Source organism: Bos taurus, chromosome 3 (assembly GCF_002263795.3).
Source record: "Bos taurus isolate L1 Dominette 01449 registration number 42190680 breed Hereford chromosome 3, ARS-UCD2.0, whole genome shotgun sequence".
Lineage (NCBI taxonomy): Eukaryota > Metazoa > Chordata > Mammalia > Artiodactyla > Bovidae > Bos > Bos taurus.
In genome coordinates this window covers 15,578,468-15,601,275 of record NC_037330.1, presented here as the reverse complement: position 1 = coordinate 15,601,275, position 22,808 = coordinate 15,578,468, and the positions used below count along the sequence as shown (strand labels likewise).

At 60.0% G+C, this 22,808-nt stretch overlaps 2 protein-coding genes across 7 annotated transcripts; one reads left to right on the top strand and one right to left on the bottom strand.

Annotated features, from left to right (window-relative positions):
• The first annotated feature begins 7,058 nt into the window (after positions 1-7,058).
• ZBTB7B (zinc finger and BTB domain containing 7B) lies at positions 7,059-22,806 on the top strand. 6 transcript variants are annotated; one of them, XM_059883122.1, is made up of 4 exons: positions 7,059-7,098; positions 7,277-7,377; positions 19,019-20,175; positions 20,540-22,806. In XM_059883122.1, the coding sequence occupies exons 3-4, from the start codon at positions 19,025-19,027 to the stop codon at positions 21,003-21,005; spliced, it is 1,617 nt and encodes a 538-aa protein (XP_059739105.1). In that variant the 5' UTR covers positions 7,059-7,098; positions 7,277-7,377; positions 19,019-19,024; the 3' UTR covers positions 21,006-22,806. The 6 variants fall into 6 exon arrangements, with proteins under 6 accessions (XP_059739105.1, XP_005203738.2, XP_005203736.4 ...); XM_005203681.4 differs by having other exon boundaries at positions 7,059-7,115; XM_005203679.5 differs by lacking the exon at positions 7,277-7,377.
• LOC132344830 (uncharacterized) lies at positions 7,376-9,627 on the bottom strand. The gene is made up of 2 exons (XM_059884969.1): positions 8,152-9,627; positions 7,376-8,066 (listed from the first exon to the last, which is right to left on the bottom strand). The coding sequence occupies exons 1-2, from the start codon at positions 9,044-9,046 to the stop codon at positions 8,002-8,004; spliced, it is 960 nt and encodes a 319-aa protein (XP_059740952.1). The 5' UTR covers positions 9,047-9,627; the 3' UTR covers positions 7,376-8,001.
• Positions 22,807-22,808: the final 2 nt, after the last annotated feature.

Genomic DNA, 22,808 nt, shown 5'->3' with positions numbered 1-22,808 from the left:
AAAACATCTATTTCTGCTTTATTGACTACGCCAAAGCCTTTGACTGTGTGGATCACAATAAACTGGAAAATTCTGAAAGAGATGGGAATACCAGACCACCTGACCTGCCTCTTGAGAAATCTGTATGCAGGTCAGGAAGCAACAGTTAGAACTGGACATGGAACAACAGACTGGTTCCAAATACGAAAAGGAGTACATCAAGGCTGTATATTGTCACCCTGCTTATTTAACTTCTATGCAGAGTACATCATGAGAAATGCTGGACTGGAAGAAGCACAAGCTGGAATCAAGATTGCTAGGAGAAATATCAATAACCTCAGATATGCAGATGACACCACCCTTATGGCAGAAAGTGAAGAGGAACTCAAAAGCCTCTTGATGAAAGTGAAAGAGGAGAGTGGAAAAGTTGGCTTAAAGCTCAACATTCAGAAAACAAAGATCATGGCATCCCGTCCCATCACTTCATGGGAAATAGATGGGGAAACAGTGGAAACAGTGTCAGACTTTATTTTTTGGGGCTCCAAAACCACTGCAGATGGTGACTGCAGCCATGAAATTAAAAGACGCTTACTCCTTGGAAGGAAAGTTATGACCAACCTAGATAGCATATTCAAAAGCAGAAACATCACTTTGCCAACAAAGGTCCGTCTAGTCAAGGCTATGGTTTTTCCAGTGGTCATGTATGGATGTGAGAGTTGGACTGTGAAGAAGGCTGAGTGCCGAAGAATTGATGCTTTTGAACTGTGGTGTTGGAGAAGACTCTTGAGAGTCCCTTAGACTGCAAGGAGATCCAACCAGTCCATTCTAAAGGAGATCAGCCCTGGGTGTTCTTTGGAAGGAACGATACTAAAGCTGAAACTCCAGTACTTTGGCCACCTTATGCGAAGAGTTAACTCATTGGAAAAGACTCTGATGCTGGGAGGGATTGGGGGCAGGAGGAGAAGGGGACAACAGAGGATGAGATGGCTGGATGGCATCACCCACTCGATGGACGTGAGTCTGAGTGAACTCCGGGAATTGGTGATGGACAGGGAGGCCTGGCGTGCTGTGATTCATGGAGTCGCAAAGAGTCGGACACAACTGAGCGACTGAACTGAACTGATACTTATGGAGCTTGCATGCTGGTGGGTAGAGACAGAAAATATAAACATAAAAACAAGCACATTGATGTTATTAGGTAGGTGCTATGGAAAAAGAGAAAGTTGAGCTAGGGGTGGGAGTTGGAGCAAGCCTAGTAGGCCATGGTAACAACTTGAGATTGTATGCTGAGTGAAATAAGGAACTGTTGCAGGCAGCTGAGCATGAACTGGTTTTTTTATTTAAAAGGTTCACACTGGCGCTGGGTTGAGAATAGCCTTTAGGGGACCAAGGGTAGAACAGTAGAGACCTCTTAGGAGGTAATAAGCACAACTGGGGCCAGATGTGTTGGTGGCTTATAGCAGGCTTACAGCCATAGCAGTGGAGAGAAGTGGCTGCATTCTGCATATATTTGTCCTTCTAGTTAATAACATACTCTACACCCTACTCTGCACCTTGCTGTTTTTGCTTCACATACCTTGTAAAGGATTTCATACCAATATACTTACAGCCTGTCCATTCTTTTTTATGGTAGCATGGTACTCTATAGTACTCCAAATCAAGGTTATTTCTTATCCCTGGCAGCCCTGCATCCACAAAATGCAGGTCAGTGTTCTTCCCTGTGTCTCCAGAACCCCAGGGCCCAGCAGTGAGAAGGTCCTAAATCCACCCAGAGAGAGGTTAGTGGTAGAGGTGGATAAAGAATTCACCTTCGCCTCTGAATTTGGAGTTCCCTTTCCCCACTGTAGTCTGCACCCTGCTTGGCAGGCTCCAGCCCTTCCCTCACTTGAGCTCAAGCTCGAGAAGTCTTTCTCCTTTTCCTTCCTTAGACCTCACTCCCACTAAGCTGCAGCAGTGCTGGAGGTGGATCCTAAAGTCTGAGGCTTCTGACTTTGCCAGGGGAGGGGATGTCTGGCAAGGGCCACTGGGGAAGTGGCAGGTAGAGGAAGGCAGGGCCCAGGGCTGTGGCCCACGGTAGGAGCTGAAGGAGGGAGACAAGTAGTGACTGCCAGTAGCCCAGGGAGAGTGTCAGAGCTGGAAAGAGAGTGTCAGAGCTCTGAAAGTGGAAAGATTGAAGAGAGAGATGGGGAGGATAACAAAAACCTCATACACCATTCCAAAAGCCTGTTTCAGCTAGAGTGCTCTGAGCCTTACAAAAGTCCACTTCAAAAGTAGGCAGGACAAGAGTAATTATCATATCTTTACATGAAGGAACAAGCCCTGAGAGCTGAGGTGACCTCTCCAAAGTCACACAAACAGCACTCTGCAATAGGGTAGTCATTTGGTGAACCCAGATTTTTTTCATCTCAAATTCAGAGCCTCTCTCAATTAGCCTGCCTTCCTCTTCTGAACGCGTGCTTGGGATGGTAGTCTAAGTGGCCTGGGAGGCAGGGCCAGGAAAGCGAAAGGGTGGAGGGGACAATCAACTCTGTTCTACACCCAGTCCATGATCTCCCGCTTGACCTCAACCCTAAGCTCCCCTGTTCTTCATTTCCTGCTGGGGGCATTTGGGAGGCCCAGCTATGCCCTTTCCATGTCAGCCACAGAGCCAAGAGACTCCCCACTGGTCTAGAAGGAAAAGTGAGATATGGCAGTTTCCCTGTAGTGTTCTCTTCCCATCTAGAATAAGCTCCGGTTTTGAATGTCCAAACCACTCTCTCCAGAACTCACTGGAGGGGGATGAGGGGAGGGATAAAGGAAGATAGGGAGCACCAAGACAGGGAGGAATGGGTAAGAGCTCATCTACCCCTCGTCCCCCCCCAGGAACCCCCTAGTGGCAACAAGGGGTAGAGGACTAGGCCGGTAAAGTGCGGAAAGAGACCAGGCAGAGCTGAAGGGGTAAAAGGTAAAGGCGCGGTGCCCAGTCCTGTCTGAGTCTTTGAGAAACTATGGACTGTAACCCGCCAGGCTCCTCTGTCCATGGAATTTTCCGGGCAAGAATACTGGAGTGGGTTGCCATTCCCTACTCCAGAGGATCTTCCCGACCCAGGGATGGAACCCACGTCTCTGGCTTCTCCTGCATTGGCAGGCAGGTTCTTTACCACTGCGTGCGTCACCTAGGAAGCGTTTTACCAGTACCGGCTTTGTACCTGCACTGGTGCTTTGGGTGAGGTCAGTTTTCCTCACTCTATCTCAGTTTCCTCGTCGGAACTCGAAGAACTGAACCGGCAGAACTGGAAGTGACTCCCCAAATACGACAGCATGCGCAGGAAAAGCGGCCTCATTCATAACCGGGATTCCCAGCTGATTACTTCGAACATGATCCTCAATGGTGTGCAGAAAGTAGGTGGAGAGGGATCGAGAAAAGTGGTCTGAGGAGCCATGCGCAATTAACTAGATATTATAGTGATGCTCTTGGGAGAGTCCCACGTTTTCCCAGCAACACTGAAAGGCGGGCAGAAGGCAGTGTGGCAGTTGTTTCACTGGCGCCAGAGCGCCGACATCCAAGGGCATTGGCTCTTATTTGCATCCCTATTTGCATCTCGTTTGCACATGAGTTATTTCCCCTTCAAAAGGCAGAAGTCCTTCCTAGTTACTCCCAGCTGAAGCTGTCTACTCCCGTCTTTGCCAACCTTAGGAGCATATCCATTTTTCTGGCCATTCTCTGTCCCCTCTGACGGGCGCCCCTTTGTGCCCTTAGGTCGTTCGTTCTCAATTCTTTGCCTATCCCAGCTTCAAGGCTCGAGAAGCTGAGGGACCTGCGCCGCCTGGCGGCTGGCGGGAGGAAGCTGAGGGCAAGGGGGTTCTGTTTCGCCTTCTCTGGGACGCGGAGTTTTGGAAAATGTTCCCCCGAGCTTCCTGAGGCTAAATTTATCTCCCCCTGCCCTGGGGGGCGCAGAGATCCCGGCGACGATTAGCGCTGCGCTGCAGCGCGCTCCCGCCCAGAGGCCCGGAATAGGCGCCGAGTTATAAATAGAGCAGCCCGCAGGTGTGGGGGGAGTCGGCGGGAGGGGGGCAACCCTGGCAGCCACGGTCCCTTCAGGTGGGTTGGGCGGTCACGGTGGGGGCGCCGGGGCTGCGGTCTGAGCGCCCCCAGCGGTTTCCTGGGCGGCGGGTTTTTCGAGGGAAGCGGAGGCAGCTTGGGGAAGGCGGAGAGTGGGGAAGAGGTGGGCGCCCGGCGCAAGCTGAAGCTCCGCTTCCAGCTCAGCCCCTCCACATTCCAAAACAGGCCCCTAGACCCACTCTCTCAGGACCCCGCCCAGGCCCAGCTTTGCCTTTTTTCCCGTCAAAGTACTCTCTTCTCCGGGCTCTGCAAGTATCCAGCTCCCTTGCAGCTGCTCCTTGGCGCACGTGGCCCCAGCCCCAGGTGTGCAGTTCTCCTTAAAAGGGGCTAACTCCCAGCAGGCCTGGACATTCATCCTTCTCTTTGGTCAACCACTTCATCCTCCGGGTATTTACAGACCTCCTGCTAACTTGCCCCCCAAATTTAGGTCTAGTTGGTTGCCTGAAAATATATGTCTGAAAGTGTGGATCTTGGAAGCGCCCAGATCCCCAGGAAGCCCCTTGGAGATCCCACACTTGCCCTCCAGTTCCCGGTTCCAGTACAGGCCTAGTGGCTGGGCAGGGGTGGTGGCAGGCCTCGGGGGTTTCGTGGGAGGGGGCGGGGCCCCCAGTCAACTTTTCTGGGCTGAAATAGCCTCAGTTGTTTGGCGAGGTAAGGCTTGGAGTTGGGGATTAGGCGGGAATTTCAAGTTGGGGTCCACCCTCTGACTTCTGAGCGAGGAAGGGAGCCGAGAATGTGTGTGTGTTGGGGGCGGGGGCGGGGGCGGGGGGGCGGGCGGGAGGTGGTCACTAAGGGTTCCAGGACTGTCCAGACTAAAGTGGGAAATGCATTCCGGCTGCTAAAAGATACAGGTAGGGTCCAACAAGACACCTGCCACGACCCCCAGGAACGGGGGACATGGCGAGGCCGTTGTTCATTTTTCTATACCTAAGGGCTGATGCCAAGGCGCCTTCCTTTCTGTTGCTTCTAGAGGCTCTGGCTCTGCCCTCCCCGAGCCACTTTCCATGCCCTCTCCAGCCCGAAGCAGCCCCCTCTCCATTTCACTTGTGCTTCTGGCACTGTCGCCTTGCCCCTGGCACAGCCCTTCTCCAGTCTAGCGCGACCCCGAGCTGCAGGAGGGAGGGGAAAACCCTGGCCTGGACACCACCGGCTCCGGGCTCTGACGAACCAGAATCTGTCCGGCGGGGCCGAGAAGAAAACCCGGAGCAGTGACCAGCCTCGGGACCCATGGGGGACAGGGACGATAAGAAAACCCGGAGCGGATTACCTATCGGGAGCGCCCCGTTCCTGCTGTTGCTACCCCCTCCTTCCTAGAACCCCCCCAATTCTACAGTGAGATAATGTCTGGGGTGGGGGGCTGTTTGGTTTGGCCTAGGCCCTCAGGGGCGCCTCACACTTTCCGCCCCTGGCTGGGGAGCAGGGCAGCGGCCCCGAGGCTGAGTCACGGCCGGAGGGAGAGGGAGGGAGGGACCAGCACTCCGCCCCTCCCCCTGCGCGGGGATCCCGGGTCAGCCCGGGTGAGGGCCAGGGCCCCCCTGGCGCCGCCTATTGTGGTCCAACAGGTTGAGCTGGTGTCCCGCGGAGCCACCTGCTGAAAAGGGAGGGAGGCCCCCTGCGGAGGGGGCTGGGGTTGGAGAAAGCGAGCTCGACCCGGTTCGGCCCGGCAGGCCGCGGGGAGCGGAACCTGGCCCGCGATAGCCGGATTTGAATCAGTTTTACACTAGTGGGAGGGGCTCTTTGGGGTACGTAGCGCCTCAGGCCCAGTTGGAAGCGTCCCAAACGGGCTACCTTCCTCAGTTGGGGGGCACTGAAGCACATATCTCGATCCCCCTAAACCTACATATACATCGTAAAACACTCAGGTCCCCCTCGCCTTCTGGGTCTCTGAGCAAATCCAAGTCCAGATGTCTCTCCGCGGAGACTCAGTTTCTCCACTTAGGGCACAGCGGGATGGAGGCGGGGAGCAGGAGCTTCAGCGTTCCTCCCCCTCCCCCTTCACGGACCTGGCCCCTCCCCTTCGACAATGCCAAGGCCGCAGCGGGCACCGGCTGGAGCGCAGAGGCTGCTTGCCCAGGGCGCCGTTCCCTCCCCGCGGGGCGCCGTCACGCGTGGGGAGGGAGGCAGGGTGCCTGCAGCCTCATCTCCCCCGTTCCTTCTAAGGGGGTTGGGGGTGGGGCGTAGGAGCTGGAGTTGATGGCCGGGTGGCTCCCCTCCCCCTACCTCCAGGGGCCCTGACCTGATTATAGTCCCTCACGGGACCCCCTTCCTCAACCCCCTAAGTCCCTGCCTCACCCCCACCTAGCCTATTTTCGACCTCCTCATACCCTTCCCTCCCGAGGTGCTGACCCTACAGAAGCCCCTCTTAGAGAAGTGAGAGAGCCCTTTTTGCTGGGGGGTGGGGGGTGCTCGGTTCCCCGGCCGCTGCGGACACTGCCCCCTCCTCTTCCCCTCCAGGTTTCAGGCCAGCCCCCTCGGCTCCGCCCCCTCCCTGGCCCTACGCAAGGCGGGACCCACTTGGGATGGGCGGGCATTCAGGCCAATGGGCGGACAGGGCGGTGGAGTGCAGGGGGCGGGGCGGAGTAGCGGCGGAGGGCTGGATGGGGGTCGAGGGCGGAGCTCGAGTTAAGGTGGACTGGGAGAGATAGGGGCTAGAAAGAGAGAGAGAAAGAGAAGAGGGAGGGGGAAAGGGACCGCGGCAGGTGAAGGGAGAAAGAGAGAGACAAGGAAAGAAGGAGGGAAAAGAGGAGGGTGGGAAAAGCTCAGAGTGCAAAGTAAGAGCTTGGAAGAACAGAGCGAAAAAGGAGGGAGGGATCCATCTGCGCCCTGCAGAGACTGGCTGGACCAAGGGGTTGAAGTTTATGTCCTTATTGGGCGGAGGGAGGGGGGCCTGGGGGGGGCGGGTGAAAAACCAGGAAGTGACAGAGGGTGTTGCTAAGGGTTGGGAGGGGGAGTTTGGGGGGTGGCAGGGGGCGGGGGGAGGGAGGGGAGGGATGGGGGGAAAGCAAGCAGGAGGACAGGTGAGACAGCAGGACAGGTGAGGCGGGCCCTGAGCGGGGGGGGGGCGGGTGGGAGCCAGGTGAATGTACGGTTCTCGGCGGCCGAGGGGGGGGCGGGCGGCAGGAGGAGGCAGAGGGCTGCGGAGGAGGAGCCCCCCAGCAGAGAGCGGCGAGCCACTGACCGCGGCCTTCTGACCAGGACCGGAGCAGGGCCCCAAGCCCCCGGGCCTGGCGGGGGACGCGCTTCTCCCCACACCCGGAGCCTCAGCAGCTCCAGCCAGCGGACCCAAAGGCGGAGAGGTGAGTGTACCCCACTTTTGCCTCCTGGCTAGGGGTCCCCCATACTCGAGATTACTGCAGTGTCCTTCGTCTGTCCTGTAAGTGGGACCCCCCCACACACGCGCGCATGCAGACCAGATTCCCACCACTCCCCTTTCCTGTGCCTTCCCAACACTCCGGGTCTTGGGAATTGATTTTAACAGGGAGGAAAGGTAGAGAAGGAACTACAGCCTCCCCCAACCCAGGGCGGAGGGTCCCCAGAAACTTTCTATGCACTTCTGGGATCAGACGGATTGGCGGCTCCGGGATGGAGAGAGGGCGAGGCGGCGCTCAGCGCTCCCCTAGTCGCCTTCGTGACTTTAGAGGTAGACCCCCGACCCGACCGAGTTGAGGGAATGGAAACGCTGACGGACTCTAACTAGGACAACGCTCCCCCCACCTCCTCCGCGCCCCCTGGCGCGGTGGGTTGGACTCAGGCCAGTTGCATGGGGGGTGGGGGGAGCACAGGAGGAGCCGCGGCTTGGGGGAAAGTTACCGGCTGGACTATTTGGTTTCTTGCGCTTCCACAGCCGCGCTCTCTCGCCGGTAGTGGGGCTCAGCGACAACCTCCGAGCGATACAGAACGACCCCTCTCTCCGCCGCCCCTCAGTCCCACTCTCTTCGTTCGGGCTCCAGTACCGCCGCCACCTTTTCAAAGCCAGCTCCTGCCCCTAGAACCCAAGAGCGAGTGTGGGCGACTAGGAAGAATTCTACCTATCGTCCGTCCCCCACCGGCGCTGGCGCACCTGCCCCTACCCGGAGTGGGGGTCGCTACTGTGTTGTTGTAGGACCTAGTCTGAACGCGGCTGGCAGGGGGCTGCCATTCAAAGGGGTGGGGGGCGCTGCTTTCAATTTCCAGTTTTCCCTCTCTCCTCCCACCCCACCCGAAGTAAGAGAGCGACGTGTCCCGGCCAGAGCGAGGGGGGGCCGGGAGTGGGGGGGCGGCGTGGGCAGCGGGTTGTGCCCGGACACGTGCCTGCCCAGGCGCCCCGGCCCTGCTGGTGTTTGGAGAGAGGGCGGGTCCCCTGCCCCCCGCCCCGCACAACCCCCACGTATCAAAGGGCGGCTGAGACGTGGTGAGACCTCGGGGCGCCCTGGGGGTGGGGGGGGCAGGGAGCCTGGGTCCGGAGCAGGGGAGGGGCAGAGGCGCGGGTGCTAGCTGACCCACAGGAAACGAGCGCTGCTGACCTAGTTTGGGACACCGGAAGTGGGTGCTGGGGAGAGGGGGAGACCAGCAGGCTGTCCTGGCTTCCGGGCCAGGTGGAAGGCGTTCTTGAATTGACCCCCACCCGAATGCAGTGAAGACCCCGAGCTGCAGCTGAGAAAGAGAATGAGTCAGCGCAGCTATTCCCGCTTCCCTCAACTTATTCCTGGAGGAGGGAGACAGTTTATCAAGGCGCAGGGGGAGCCAGATTGGGCAGTGAGGGGTTAAACTGGGATGGGAACTCTCTCTTCCCTGAGGGTGCATGTGTGTAGGGGGAATGAGGCCTGGAGGATTATGGGGTTGCCTCCTGCTGCCCCCACACACACCAACTGGTTTGGTCACCCCTGTACCCGTCTGGCACTGCTGGGAGAGCTGGCATGGAGTGGGCATCAGGTTGGGCAGAGACAGTGGGCATATGGAGTGTTGTGCTGGGCTGGAAAGGGACATATTTGTGACTGAATTTGGGTAGCAGTTAGTATTCCTCCTTAGTGGTGACTGGGGAGAAGGGCAGGGGGCTCCCCCTGGAGCAGCTGATGAAACAAGAAGAAATCTCTGTCAGTGCTGCCTGTCCTGGCCCCCGGGACCCCGGCTCCCCCAGCGTGCCTCTGTTACATGGTTGCTGTGGGCACGATGCAGCCTGCTCGCACCCCCAGACGCCGTCCCCTCCCTTGGGTACCACACCCCTCAACCTTAGTACAGGGGTCGGGAAGGGGTTAATACCACCCAAAAGGGGCTCTAGGGAAGAAAGCAGGCAATGCCCACTAGGCTCAGGTGTCAAGGAGGCCTGCTCCACTGGGGCACTCTCATCCCTACTCAGCTATGGCTGACATGGACCCCAGTGACTGGGAGACAGGTGCTGACCTCTTCCCCCTTCCCCATGGTGCCCCCTGGCACCCAGGGCCCCCAGCTCCTCCTTGGCCTAGTGCCCGTCCTGGGAGGGCGCAGCGGGCAGCGGGGGCTGGGCTAACAATGCACCATCGGGCCCTTTGTGTGCTTGCACTTGGCACCCTGGGGAAGGGTGGGGGAGGGGGGCCCAGCGGGCATGGGGGGCGGAGCGCCTCTGGGGTGGGGACAGTGAAGGCTGGGGGAGAGAAGCAGAGAATGAAAGCAGGTGGGGAGGAAAGGGAAGTAGGTCAGCTAGGGTGCTGGCCCCCCATCCCAAGCCAGGGCAGAGAGAACCAGCCCCTGATCCTATGGCTGCCCAGATGGCATCATGCTGCCTGGGGCACAGCCTAGGACTGGGCATTTGGGGTCAGAAGTCACTGCCCAGGGGACTGCTCAGATAGAGGAGGCCTGGCCTGTACTGCCTCCTTCTTGGTGGCTAAGAGACCCAGTTCTGGCCCAAAGCCCAGGTCCCAAGACGGGTAGTGACTGGGCTCCAGGCAGGGCACTGCCCTCTGATAGAAGCCTCTGGGACTGCTTCGGGGCTTCCTGCCTCCAGCCTCCTTGGCTCCCTGACCTTCAGAGAGTTAAGACTGCCCTGCTACCAGGCCTTAGGGCCTATGCCTGTTTTGGCCTAGGGCTGAAGAGGAGGGTGGGGGAGGAAGGTGGGGACAGGCAGACGGATAGGACCCTGGCATGGGGTGTGCCCGCCCTGGCCTCTTCCCCCTCCTTCTGCTGAGTAAACTCGTGAGTAAACTTGACGTTTTGCCCGGACAGTTTGAAGTTGCCTCGCCGCCCCCCCCCCACCACCAGTCCTGCCAACACATAGGCGGCCAGGCGCCAAGGCTGGCCTGGGGGACTAGGGGGAAGGGGTTAGAGCTACCGTTGTCCACCATCACGGACCCTGGAGAGGCAAAAATGATCCCCCACCCAGGCAGACCCAGGTCTTGGCAAGAGTCTTGGCTGGGACCTCTAAACATCTGTCCCAGAACCTTGGGGAGCCTACGGAAACTGGCCTGGAAGCAGGGCCTCTGCCCATTTCTGACTTCCACCCCCACTAAGTAAAGGCACCCAGCTGCCCTCTGGTCCCCTGAGTTGCCACTTTTAATGTTCACAGGCTACCGGACACAAGGGGAAAAGCTACCTTTAGCAAATTCCACAGGGACACCAGAAAATGGTTCCCTCTTCATTCTGTCCCACAGCCTGGGGTGGGTGGGAGGCTAGTGGCCTTCCTTGGCATCTTAGCCTTCTCTTCACTGAGGCCTCCCAGTTGCCATGGCCTCAGCCCTAGAGGGTGGAATCCACATTTACCAGCACAATTTCTTGACCTCACCCCTGGGCCTAACCCTATATATATCTCTCTCCACCATACTACCCAGCAGGCCCTGGCCCTAATCTTCCCCAACCCCTTCCTCTGCTTGCTAGCATCACAGAGCCGAGTCAGCTTTCAGAGCTCTCCAGCCAGAAATACTCGTGCCAGATCCAGGGGCTGACGGTGCCCCAGACAAAAGAGGGCTAGTGGCAGGTAAATGGAGCCAGTGACCCCCACAAACATGCCAACTGACTTTTTACTTGACATCACTAATTCCTCTTAGGCCTCCCTAGGCCACCAGAATAGTCCCGAGGCCCAGCAGGGGGAAACGCCTTCCCAGTCCCTGCCGGCTTCGGAGTGGGGCTCCACCAGGCCCTTACTTTCGACCTCATGTCTCTGGCTTCAGTTTCCTTCCTGTTTCCACCGCCCCCCCACCCAGCTCCTCCCCACCCATATGCCCCTTTCAACAGACATCCTCTCCTCCTTCCTTCCTCCTTTCCTCCCGCTTTGCCTGGGAGCAGGGGTCCTCTCCCTCAGCCATAGACCTCCTGCCTTTTACCTCTTCTAAACACAGTCCCCCTGGAGATTCACGACCACCTCCCATCCCCTGCTCTGCTCTCCCCACCCCATCAGCAGCGAGGCTCTGGGGAAGGCAAGAGCACAGGGCTTCTCAAGGAACTACAACTCCCAAGGTACATGCAAAGCAATTGTGGTGCATACTGGGAGTTGTAGTCCTCCTTGATCTCACAGTTTGGTTAGGTTGGAATTTTTCTGGATGGGACTAAAAGTGGACCGGGATGACTTGGAACCTGGGGACCCTCTGGATCCCCCCAGCTTGTCCTCATCACCTTGTTCCCCCATGACACCACGTATCCATGATTGTCATCCACCCCCCCTCACCCCCAGCTGAGATATGCTACCCATTCTCACCTTAGGGCTCCACCCAAGAGATGCCCACACCCTGCCCTGCTGCCCCTGGCAGGGGTGGAATGGAGGGGCCCCATGAACTCCCTCCCTGCCCTGTGCCCTCTAGGCTGGTTCCCTCCCTTTACAGGGATCAAAGGGCAGAGAGCAGCCCCACCCCACTCCCTGGCAGGCTGCGGGCACTAGGGCGATCAGGAATTGCAGGGACTCTGGTGCCCAAGCAAATGCTCGGGCAAGGGGTTGCCGGGAGGCCAGCACCTGGCGGCAGGAAGACACTGGCCCCCATCCTGGGGAGTGGAACCTTGGATAACTTCATCAAGCTGTCCGTAGCCCCCTTGGACTCTTTGTATAGGCCCTAACCCGTGTACTGCCTCTTGAGGAGATGGCTTGAGAACAGGGTCTCGGGCCTTATCTGTAGTACCTAGGGGCCTGGGCCCGCCTAGCTGGCACCAAGGCACAGGGGTGACCCTCCCCCACCCCAGGCCCACAGTTGGCATGGGTGCTGGGAGCCAGGGGGGTAGGAGGGAGAGGAGGGCAGGACTGCCAGCATCCTGGTGGGTAGGTGCCAACCGGGCCGGGAGCTGGTGAGGGGCAGCAGGCCAGCGGCATTGAGCCAGCAGCTGTTGGGGGGAAAGGGGAGGGGATATTTTAGGGGGCATTTCTGTGGTCCCCCCTCCCAGCCCAGCAGGACCTGGGATGGCCTAGTGGCTGGGGGACCTAGGGCCCGCCTCGTTACAGGAATAAGAGACCCCCAGAGTTGTTTAAGTGGAACTTTGTGGCCCACCCTCCTCTGGGCTCAGAGCCCTCCTGAGTTGCCCCTCAGGCCCAGGCGGGTCCCACCCAACCGGCCAGGGTGGCAGCAGCTTACGCAAGGGGTGGGGCTAGGCGCTTCCCAGCAGATGCCCCCTCCCGGCTCCTTCCTCTTTCGGTGCCCACAGCTCCCCCCATCTGTCCACCCCACCTCAGGCCAGCTCTATCCCCCTGATCCCCCTGGCCACTGGGGGCTGGCACAAGTGCTGCCCCCTGGCCTGGTTGGCAGGGGCTGGCACCCGGGCAAGGAACTGTGGTATGTGAGTGGGTTTGGGGTGAGGCATGGGGAGGGCGGGGTGCTGCCTTGCCCAGCCCCTGAGGGCCCCAGCCCAGTATGGGGTGGGGAGAATTCGGCCAGCTCCCAAGGGTGCTGAGGGCCCCACTGGGGGTCTGAAGTGCCTCCCTGTGGTCCCCTGTTAGTTCACATGCCCTGAGGGGCTGGGACCTGGGCACCTGTCACCCCTGGCACTGACTGTCCAGGCTTCCCCTCCTCCCTCTTCTGGCCACTGCCGCCTCCTGTCCCCTCCCCTCCCTTCTTCCTTCTCCTGGTCCCACCTCCAGCAGCCTCTCCCATTGCTCCTCCTCACCTCTGTCCTCCTGGACTGTCCCAGCTCCTACCTTTCCTACCGCTCACCTTTTTCCCCTTTTAGGACTGAGTCAGGACAGGCGGGGGTGGGTATAGCTGGAGGTTCGGGCACCACAGGCAGAGACTCTAGGCCCTCTCCCACGCTGCCAGGCCTCTGGTAACCCCTCCCTCCATCTGGGGGGAGGGGGGACAGCACCCAGAGGGTTAAGGCTGTAGGGGGGAGGGGCTGGGCCAAGTCGTGGGCGGCCCCTTTGAAGGAGGGAGCTGGAGCGGGGAACAGCCACCCTGCCTGCCCCCCAGCCAGGCCCTCCCCCACCCCTCCCAACCTGTTCCCCCCAGGGGCCAGGAGGAGTTGCCGGCAAGGCCCCTCAGCGTTCAGGTGAGTAGGCCCCGCTCTGGCTTGGGAGATCAGGCCCCAGGGGAGGCTCGGAGGCCTAGAATTGGCCAAGGGTCAGAGAGGGGCTGAAAAACAGGCTAGGAAGAGGGTGTCCAAATTTTCACAGGGGTGGTTTAGGGACCTGAGGGCCCGAGGAGCTGGAGTGTGGGGGAGCCTGTGTGTCCAAGGGACGTAGGAGGGCAGGAGAGCAGAAGAAGGGGCCTACGGGAGCCGAGGGGCTGCTGGGCCAGGACAGGAGGTTGGACAGGCTGGCAGGGAGCCGGGCTCCGGGGATTGGGCTGGGGTGTCCTCTGGGGCTGGGGGGCTCAGGTTTCTGCCGGCGGCTTGGCGGGTGTGGGGTTACCAGCCGGCTCGGTTACGCAGCCGGGGACGCTAGGCTGGGGGGGAGGGGGTGGGCACAGGGCAGACCCTGGCACCTTGTGGGTCTCCTCAGGTCCTAAGGGGATCTGGCGCTGCTCCGGCAGACCCCTGCTGGGAGCACTGATGGCCAGGGTCTGTCCAGGCGCATGGTTGCCTGGCCTTGGGTGGGCAGCCTCTGGGGAAACTCCAGCTGCTCCAGGGCTGGAAACTCTGACGGGCAGAGAGGCCTAGGCTGTCCCCCCACCCTACCCCACATCCGCTCTCACTGTACACCCCCCACCCATCTTCGCCGAATGTTCCCCCCGATTTTGATCCTGTGCTTCATCCAGAATGGGGTCGTGGGTGCCTAAATGCAACCATCTCATCGCAAGACCAGGCCTTGGAGGGCAGGCCCGGTTTCTTAATTTAATTCCTCTGCCCCTCTCCACCCGCATCCATCCATCGGCCTGGGGAGAAGAGAAGAGATGCTTGGAGTAGGGCGAAATGGAGGAAGTGGGAGAGGCCTGAGTGAAAGAACCAAAAGCCAAAAGAAAGGAGAGGTAGGGATGGTTCCTTGGAGACCTAGGGACTTAAGGACGCAGTAGAGAGAGAGGAAGCAGGAGGCTTGCAAGGGCTGAAGGGAGGAAAGCAAAGGATGAGTCGCGGAGAGGGGAGACAAGGGTCCGAGAAGGCAGGAAGGAGACAGGAAGAGGCCAAGGCAAGGGGCCAAGAGTGGAGAGGGGCTGAGGGCAGGGGTCCCCAAAGGAAAACAGGGGAAGACTAGGGAAGGTGGAGTTGCCCCATTCCTTCCCCCGCCATCTTTTATCTTCCTCAGATTTCCCCTGATGCGATCTCAGAGGCTGTGGACTAGGGCAGGTGTCATGGAAAGAAAGTGTAGGGGAGCACTGAGGTCTCCCTCCTGTCAAGAGCTGAAGCACCAGGAATTGGAGATTTTGAGGGAGGAGAGGCTTAACCCCCACAGCACCGGGAAGCAACCAACTCCCCTTGCCTCCTTCCCCCTTCGTGGCTTGCGGTCTCTCTTCCCCGCCTCGGCCCCCAGGAAGTGTGAGTGCTGGGGGTGGTGAGGTTAGGAGGGGGAAGCGACATATGGGGGATGGGGAAGGCATGTACTAGCTTGGAGGGGCTGGGTGGGGAGCGAAAGGCTCCATGCATGTCTGGGGCATCCTGGGCCAAGGGCCTCTCCTTCGAAGCCCTTCCAGTCCTCCAGGGGATTCACCTCCACCTCTCACCCCGCCTTTCCAACTGGGCAGTCCAGATGGCTTCAGCCCCTGGGCCCCAGAGGCCCTAAGAAAGGGTGGAAGAAGCTGGGGAGCTAGGATTCCTGGGTCCCTGAGGACTTTGGACTGGCTGTCCTATTTCCCCACCCCCACCCTTGGTCCAGCCACAGGCCAAAGCCCTGGCTTCGTGCAAACTTCGCTCCAAAAAAACAGGAAGAGAACCTGAGGCTGGAGTTGGGGTGGGGGTTGGGGGGGAGAAAGGAGAAAGAAGTAAGGGGGAAGGGTGGCCAGCCAAGGTGGGAAGAGCGTCAGGCCTCTCCATCACCCTGGCAGGAGGCATCACAGCCTGGCCCTCATCCTCACCCCAAGCTGCTACACCTGGAGAAGCTGGCCAGGTCCCTCTCAGGCTCTCTGGCAGAGCCCGGAGGTGGGGGCCTTTGAGCCTAAGGAGGGGGGGCTCTGTGTGCCTGAGTCTCAGGCCCATATCTATTTTCTCCGCCGCTAATCCTGTTTCCGCCTGCTGCCCCCCACACTAAGCCTCACTCCCCTAATCCCCAGGGTGTGGGGAAGGGGGGCCAGCTTTACTCAGCTGCCCCATTCAGGGCCTCGTATCCCAGCTCTTCAGCTGGCTCAAGCCGGCAGTGTTGGCCCTGGTATTCCCCTAGCCCTTCACTGGACACTGCCTGAGGTCAGCACCTGGAAAGACTTTCAGCCTCCTTTTCCTTCCCGTGCCAGGGCCAGTGCCCTCTACCTTTTGGTTTCTTGGTGGTGGACACACCTTGGGAGGTGCCTTCGGGCACTGAGGGGTAGGTGATAGGGGCTCCCACCTTTGCCCCCTCCCATACTGTTCTATCCCCAAAGTCTTCCCCCCACCAAAGATGGGGCAAGCTTGACTCAGGGCCCAGTTTCAAGAGAGCTGCCCACCGGCTTGGCCGGTCTAGCCGGCCTGACAGTGAGGGGAGCCTGGGGGGGGTGACGGGAAAGGGGGGAGAGATGGGGCGGGGCCCCTAGTTCTTCCCCCTACCAGGCAAACAGACCTTGCCTGGCTCCCTGGCACAGCTGCCCCCCCACCAACCACCACACACACCCATGCCCACAAGGTCTTAGCAAGAGGGGGCATGCCAGGCTGGGTGGGGATGGGCTGTCCTCATGGGCGTCGGGGGGCTGGGCCCTCTGGGATACAGAGGTGGGAAGGGTGCCCAAGTTGGGGTGGGCACCCTGGCATCAGTGCCCCACCCTGGCAGAAAGAAGGGGGGAGTTCCTCCCCATCAATCCCTCCCAGATGATGGGGCCTGGAGTGCCCCCTTGGCCTGGTTGGCACCAGCCTAGCTCCAGGTGGCACCTAAGTCAGCATGGGTGCCAGAGCCCTGGGTAAGGGCTAGGGGAGTTTCCCAGAAGCTAGAGACCCATAGGAACACCTCCCCTTCCCAAATGGGTCCTCTGCCTCTCTCTCCCTTCATTGCTACCGCATGGCGGTGGGCTTTGGAGTTAGGCCCTACGGGTTAAACACCTACCCTTGCCCAAGCCCCTTGTGATCTGCATCGTGAACCAGCCTGAGCCTGTGACCTGACAGCAGGGTCAGCCAATCAGCAACCCCGCCACACCAAGTTGCCACGGAGATGGCCCTGGGGTGGGAGAAGGGAGGCGGGCTTAAGCAGCGGGAATGGGTGGGGTGTGGAGGGAAGAAGGGAGAGGGACAGGGTGAGCCACGTGCCTGTGGGTGCACAGCTCCGGGCCAATGGACAGCGAGGACAGCCCCACCCATCCCCCTCAGGAGGGACAGGATTCACTTGGGCTCGGGAGGGTGCCCACTGCTACTTGAGTGGCCACTGCTGCTGCCCACCTGGTTTTGTTTGTTCCTAAGTCCTGGGGCCATTTGCCACTTGTACTATTTGTAAAGTACAGGTAGGAAAACCCAAGGAAACTGGGAGTGCTCCCAGACTGCTTGGCCCCCAGGGAGAGAAGTGATTTGGGGACTTAAGGTGGGAAGGGGTGGGCTATCTGAGGGTGTCTGACTGTAGCTTATGAGCCAGCACATGGGTGCTGCTCACTCAAGGCTTCCACGCAGGCATCCGAATGCTATAGGGAAGACTGGGAGGCAGGCAGAGACGATGCAGTTCTTCGTGTCCTCAAAAGGAAACCTGTAGCCCTCGACTCCTCCGACCCCCTCAAAACCCTTCCCCATCAGTGGCCGAGACTGAGCGGTTGTTGGGAATGACAGAGAAGACACTGGCAAACTGTCAGTGAGACTTGCCCTACGGATCATCCGGGTCAGCCTTTAATTTTGCAGATGAGGAAACGGGAAAGAAAGTGACTGGTTCAAGGTCATGTAGCTAGTAGTAACCAGACTCCCCCTGGGTGATTTGACGGAGGGAGACAGACCTTTCTCCCAGCAGAGACCATCTGTCTAGTGGAGTCTGCCTCCGGGTGAGGCTTGGTTTCTCCCTCCCAAGGCCAAAACTTTTATTGAGCCCCTACTATGTGTTAGGCGTTGTGCCACCCACGGGCTCATTTAACCTTCACCACAGCCCTAGGAGTCAGGTGGAGTTATCCCATGTTATAGACAGAAAAGAAGGTTCAGAGATTAAACAACTTGTTTAAGGATCACAGAGCTAATCAGCCGCAGAGTGAGGATTCAAACTCAAGCCTGGATGACTCCAGAGCCCAGCTCTTTCCAGGCCTCAACTCTGTCTCCAGTTGCTCTAGACCACCAAATGTCAGGGTGGAAGGGCTGAGCCCCTGCAGCTTTCATCCCCACCGGCTCCTTGTGTACCATGAGGAGACAGAAGCATAGAGAGAAATGACTTGGCCAAGGTCATTCAGCAAGATAGTAGCAGAGCCAGGATTAGAAGCTGATCCCCTCACTTCCAGGCCAGACTCACTCTGCTAGCCGCCTCCCTTCACCAGCCTTGGGACTGCCGAAGTGCTGTGCCTTCTGTGGCTGTGTCTTGGAAAGGCTAGCACAGAGGGTGGAAGAAGGTCTTCCGGAGAAGGGGGCTCTCCTGCCTGGCCAGGAATGGAGAGGGAGAGCTGGCGGTGGCAGCCCGGTGGAGGAGGGGTAGGGCTGGAACTTGGCCTATTGGCAGGGGGGAGGGGCGGGGACGATGCTTATCGGTGCGGGGCAGGAAGCACCCGCGCCAGCGCCAGCGACACCCCAGCAAAGGGTGGCTGCTCCTTGGCCCCATGGGGGAGGGGAGGATGTGGGGGAAGGTATGCTGGGAGCTGTGTTTCCCTTTTGGCCTCTACAAGGGGGAGATCTAGAAGGGGAGATGAACTTTTAGTGGGTGGGGAAGAAAGTCGGGTCCTGGGGAGCCACCTCCCAGGTTTGCATAGTGTTTTATAGTACACCAAATGTTTTAGGGAGATAATGTGAGCTAAAGCACCTGACCTTGCCTTGAACAGACCTTGGCCCAATGTGAATCTGAACTCTCTCATTGGCCTCTGGGCTGAGAGGAGGTTCCATCACAGAGACTGTCACCCCACTTTTCAGATGCCTGAGGCTGGCTGCGAGAGGCACCCGGAGTCCTTCAGCCAGTTCTTCATGAAGCCTGAACCAAAACACAGGCATCCTTTCTCCCAGACCAGTGCTTCTTCCAAAGGGATGGGAACGGGGCAGGTGAAGCAGATGGGTCTCCAGGAAAGGCCAGAAAGGCAGAGCGCCCGCGCTCACTGAGGCAGAACGCTGCACAGTGGTTAGGACCAGGGCTCGGCCCGCCGCCTGGCTTTGAACCTGTTCCACACTTCACATAGAAAGTCACATCACAGGTTCCTGCCTGTGAAATGGATAATTGTTACTTTAGAAGGTCATGGAAGATGAAATGGGTGTAAAGTACTTGAAGGGCCTATGGTCATGGCCAGTGCTGGTATTTTGTCTCTGGGCGCCCTGGCAGGGCTGAGCGCTCCTAACCTCCCCTTCTCCTTCGCTCTGCAGGAGAAGATGGGGAGCCCTGAGGATGACCTGATCGGGATTCCATTCCCAGACCACAGCAGTGAGCTCCTGAGCTGCCTCAATGAGCAGCGCCAGCTGGGCCACCTCTGTGACCTCACCATCCGGACGCAGGGCCTGGAGTACCGCACCCACCGGGCTGTGCTGGCTGCCTGCAGCCACTACTTCAAGAAGCTCTTCACCGAGGGTGGTGGGGGTGCACTCTCGGGTGCTGGGGGCGGTGGGACAGCTGCTGGGGGTGCAGGGGCCGGCGTGTGCGAGTTGGACTTCGTGGGGCCGGAGGCACTGGGTGCCCTGCTCGAGTTTGCCTACACAGCCACCCTGACCACCAGCAGCGCCAACATGCCGGCCGTACTGCAGGCTGCACGGCTACTGGAGATTCCCTGTGTCATTGCGGCCTGCATGGAGATTCTGCAGGGCAGTGGACTAGAGGCGCCCAGCCCGGACGAGGACGACTGTGAGCGCGCGCGCCAGTACCTGGAAGCCTTCGCCTGTACAGCCACCGCCTCAGCTTCGGGAGTCCCCAACGGTGACGACAGCCCTCCACAGGCACCCCTCCCACCGCCGCCACCGCCGCCTCCTCGGCCTGTTGCCCGCCGCAGCCGAAAGCCCCGCAAAGCTTTCCTGCAGACCAAGGGGGCCCGGGCCAACCACCTGGTGCCCGAGGTGCCCACAGTGCCCACCCATCCCTTCACCTACGAGGAGGAGGAGGAGGCGGGCAGAGTGGGCAGCGGGCTGGGAGACAGCTACAGCCCTCCCACAGGGGCTGCCTCACCCCCCGAGGGGCCCCTGAGCTACGAGGCCTGCGAGGGTGAGGAAGAAGAGGAGGAGCTGGTGTACCCCCCGCCCTATGGGCTAGCACAGGGCGGCGGGCCCCCACTGTCCCCAGAGGAGCTGGGCTCAGACGAGGATGCCATCGATCCCGACCTGATGGCCTACCTCAGTTCCCTGCACCAGGACACCCTGCCTCCAGGCCTGGACAGCCAGGACAAGCTAGTGCGCAAACGCCGCTCTCAGATGCCCCAGGAGTGCCCAGTCTGCCACAAGATCATCCATGGGGCGGGCAAACTGCCACGCCACATGAGGACCCATACGGGTGAGAAGCCCTTCGCCTGTGAAGTCTGCGGCGTCCGTTTCACCCGGTGAGCACCATGGGGAGGAGGCCCAGCAGGGGCCATGTGGGGGGGCGGTGCGCAGGGGAGAAAGGGATTGTGAGACCCAGGGTGTGGAGGGAGAGGATCCTGGAGGGACTGTGGGGTGGTCCCCAGGCTGAGGCGAGAGACCAGGAGAAAGAAAGTCAAGGAAGGTGGATCTGGGACCTTAGAGATCTGACTGTGCTGGAGGCAGGTGGTTAACCTGGGGCTAAGTCAGCAAGGGTCTCCCGGAGCAGAAATAGGGAAAGGAGCGCTAGGGGACGGGAGTGGACGAGGCCAGGGAACCTGGCCCAGACGATCCAGGGATCCCCTCCTGACCTGCTCCCTTCCCCCGCACCCCTGCCTGTGCCAGGAATGACAAGCTGAAGATCCACATGCGGAAGCACACCGGAGAGCGCCCCTACTCGTGCTCGCACTGCCCAGCCCGCTTCCTGCACAGCTACGACCTCAAGAACCACATGCACCTGCACACAGGGGACCGGCCCTACGAGTGCCACCTGTGCCACAAGGCTTTCGCCAAGGAGGACCACCTGCAGCGCCACCTCAAGGGCCAGAACTGCCTGGAGGTGCGCACCCGGCGGCGCCGCAAGGACGATGCGCCCCCTCACTACCCCCCGCCCTCCGCCGCCACCTCGTCCCCTGCTGGCCTCGACCTCTCCAACGGTCACTTGGACACCTTCCGCCTGTCTCTGCCTCGATTCTGGGAGACGTCCGCCCCTACTGGGCCCCCAGACTCCACCCCAGGGCCCCCTGATGACGACGAGGAGGAGGGGGCACCCACCACACCTCAGGCTGAAGGTGCCATGGACACCTCTTAAAGAGGGACGAGTGGCCGAGCTGGAGCAGCACGGGGACCGGGACGGCCCATGCCAAGCAGTGGGCATGTATACAGCAGAGACGGCGCTGGGGGTTCAGGCACTGAGTCTCCCTGGCATCGGAAATAGGCTCCTTCCCTCAGAGCCCTCATTCCAGTTCCAAGCCGAGAAGGTTTTGGGGCAGAGTCTCCCCAGATTGGGGTGCTCTCCCAAGGAGTGATACATATGATATTATGTATATATTTACAGCTCCATTGTAAAGGTGGGGTCCCTGTCCCCAGCTGCTCCTGGGGAGTAGAAGCAATAATGTATTTCTGATTTGTGGGGTCCCTCTTCGGCTATGCGGGTTTCTAGGGGGTGGGGGGCTTGGGACCAAAGCCTTGCCCCGCCCCCATGCCCCTTGGGGTTTTGGCTGTGTAAGGGGGTGAAGGACTGCCCCTCCCTTTCGAGACCCCTCCTTCCTGGTTTCTGTTCCCTTTTCCTGGCAGTGAATTACGCAAAGGGGGGCGGCAAAGGATGGGTAAGTGGGGGAAAGCAAGGTAAAAGCTTGAAAGACGGGGACTGGGCCTGAAAGGAAGGAGCCATCCCAGTCCCCCTCCGCCCTTCTCCCAGCGCTGAGTCATGGGGTCCTGGAGAAGGGGGCGGGGTGGCCTGATTGGCTCGCCCGCCCCTGGGGGCAGCGGGAGGGCCCCGCCCAGCCAGGGGAGCCGCTGCCGGTTCTCCTCCCCTGCCCTCCCCTCCCGCGTCCCCGGGCAGGGAATGTCTTGTTCCCGCCGCTCCCTCCCCGGGGCCAGAGGGCAGGGCGGGCCGGGCGGTGTCCTACCCTCTTCTCCTCCCCACCTCCTCCCCGCCCAGGTGCGAGCGCCACCACCGCCGCTGCCGCCCCTGACTCACGCCGCCCCCGGGCTGGCGCGGTGCTGGGTGTGGGACCGGGTGAGGGGCTGGGGGGGAGCCTGGCGGAGAACGGGCCGGCCGGCGCCATCTGGCGGCTGTGCCCTGCGCGGGCGAGCGCCCCTGGCGGCCACTGCCAGGGAGCCGCCTTCTCCACCTCCACCACCCCAGCGGCTGAGCCGCGCCCCCTTGCCAAGGCCGGGGCGCCGAACTGCTCGCCCGCCCCCAGGGAAAGTGGGCTGCGGCCCTGTGGGAAAGGAGTCCTCCCCTCAGACCCTTGCCTGCCAGGGCTCCCTGTTGGGGTGGGGAGAATAATTCCCTCACTCTTCCCTTAGGATTGAATCCACCCCCGTTCTGTACATAGCCTTTTCTGTTGGTCTTGTTGAAATCTAGTTTCAGATTTTTAACTACCCAATTCTGCTGGGGGTGGGGGTATCTCCCCCCCTTCCTCGCTGGGTGCTGGACCCCGCTCGGGCCTGGGCTCTGCCTTGCACTATTTCCCCTCCCTGGCCTGGCGGCCCCCCCCTCCTTAAAAGGGGCAGGTTCAGGGGCCCGGTGCTCTCCCTCCCATGCACCCCCATGCCCATTTGCACAGCTGCCCAGGTACCCCCAATAGTGGGGGGGGTCACAGGGAGGGGGTAGCGGGACCAGTCCTTGTCTCTATTTAAAAAGTGATGATGTAATATATTGGGGTAGGGGGAGGCCGGGTTGCTCTGGGCCTCCTCTTTGCATTTCAGGTGATGAGGGGCCCAGCCCCGGGGAGTGAGGACAGTGTGGCCTCCCCCCCCCTTGCGGCTTCTCCACTCAGTGCCTTAAGGGGGGAGGCGGTCCCCCCTCTCCTGTCCCCTCCCCTTCCCTTGCCCCCCACCTTGGGTGTAAGCGACAGGAAGAAATAATAATAATTTAAGATTCACG

Bases quoted from the DNA above. Each gene is read 5' to 3' on its own strand.
- ZBTB7B (XM_005203679.5), top strand. From the start codon at position 7,072: ATGGGGGGAAAGCAAGCAGGAGGACAG. The intron at 7,099-19,018 runs GTGAGACAGCAG...TTCGCTCTGCAG, and splicing joins GAAAGCAAGCAGGAGGACAG to GAGAAGATGGGGAGCCCTGA. The intron at 20,176-20,539 runs GTGAGCACCATG...TGCCTGTGCCAG, and splicing joins TGCGGCGTCCGTTTCACCCG to GAATGACAAGCTGAAGATCC.
- LOC132344830 (XM_059884969.1), bottom strand. From the start codon at position 9,046: ATGTCCCTTTCCAGCCCAGCACAACACTCCATATGCCCACTGTCTCTG. The intron at 8,067-8,151 runs GTAGGGGCAGGT...CTTGGGTTCTAG, and splicing joins AGTAGCGACCCCCACTCCGG to GGGCAGGAGCTGGCTTTGAA.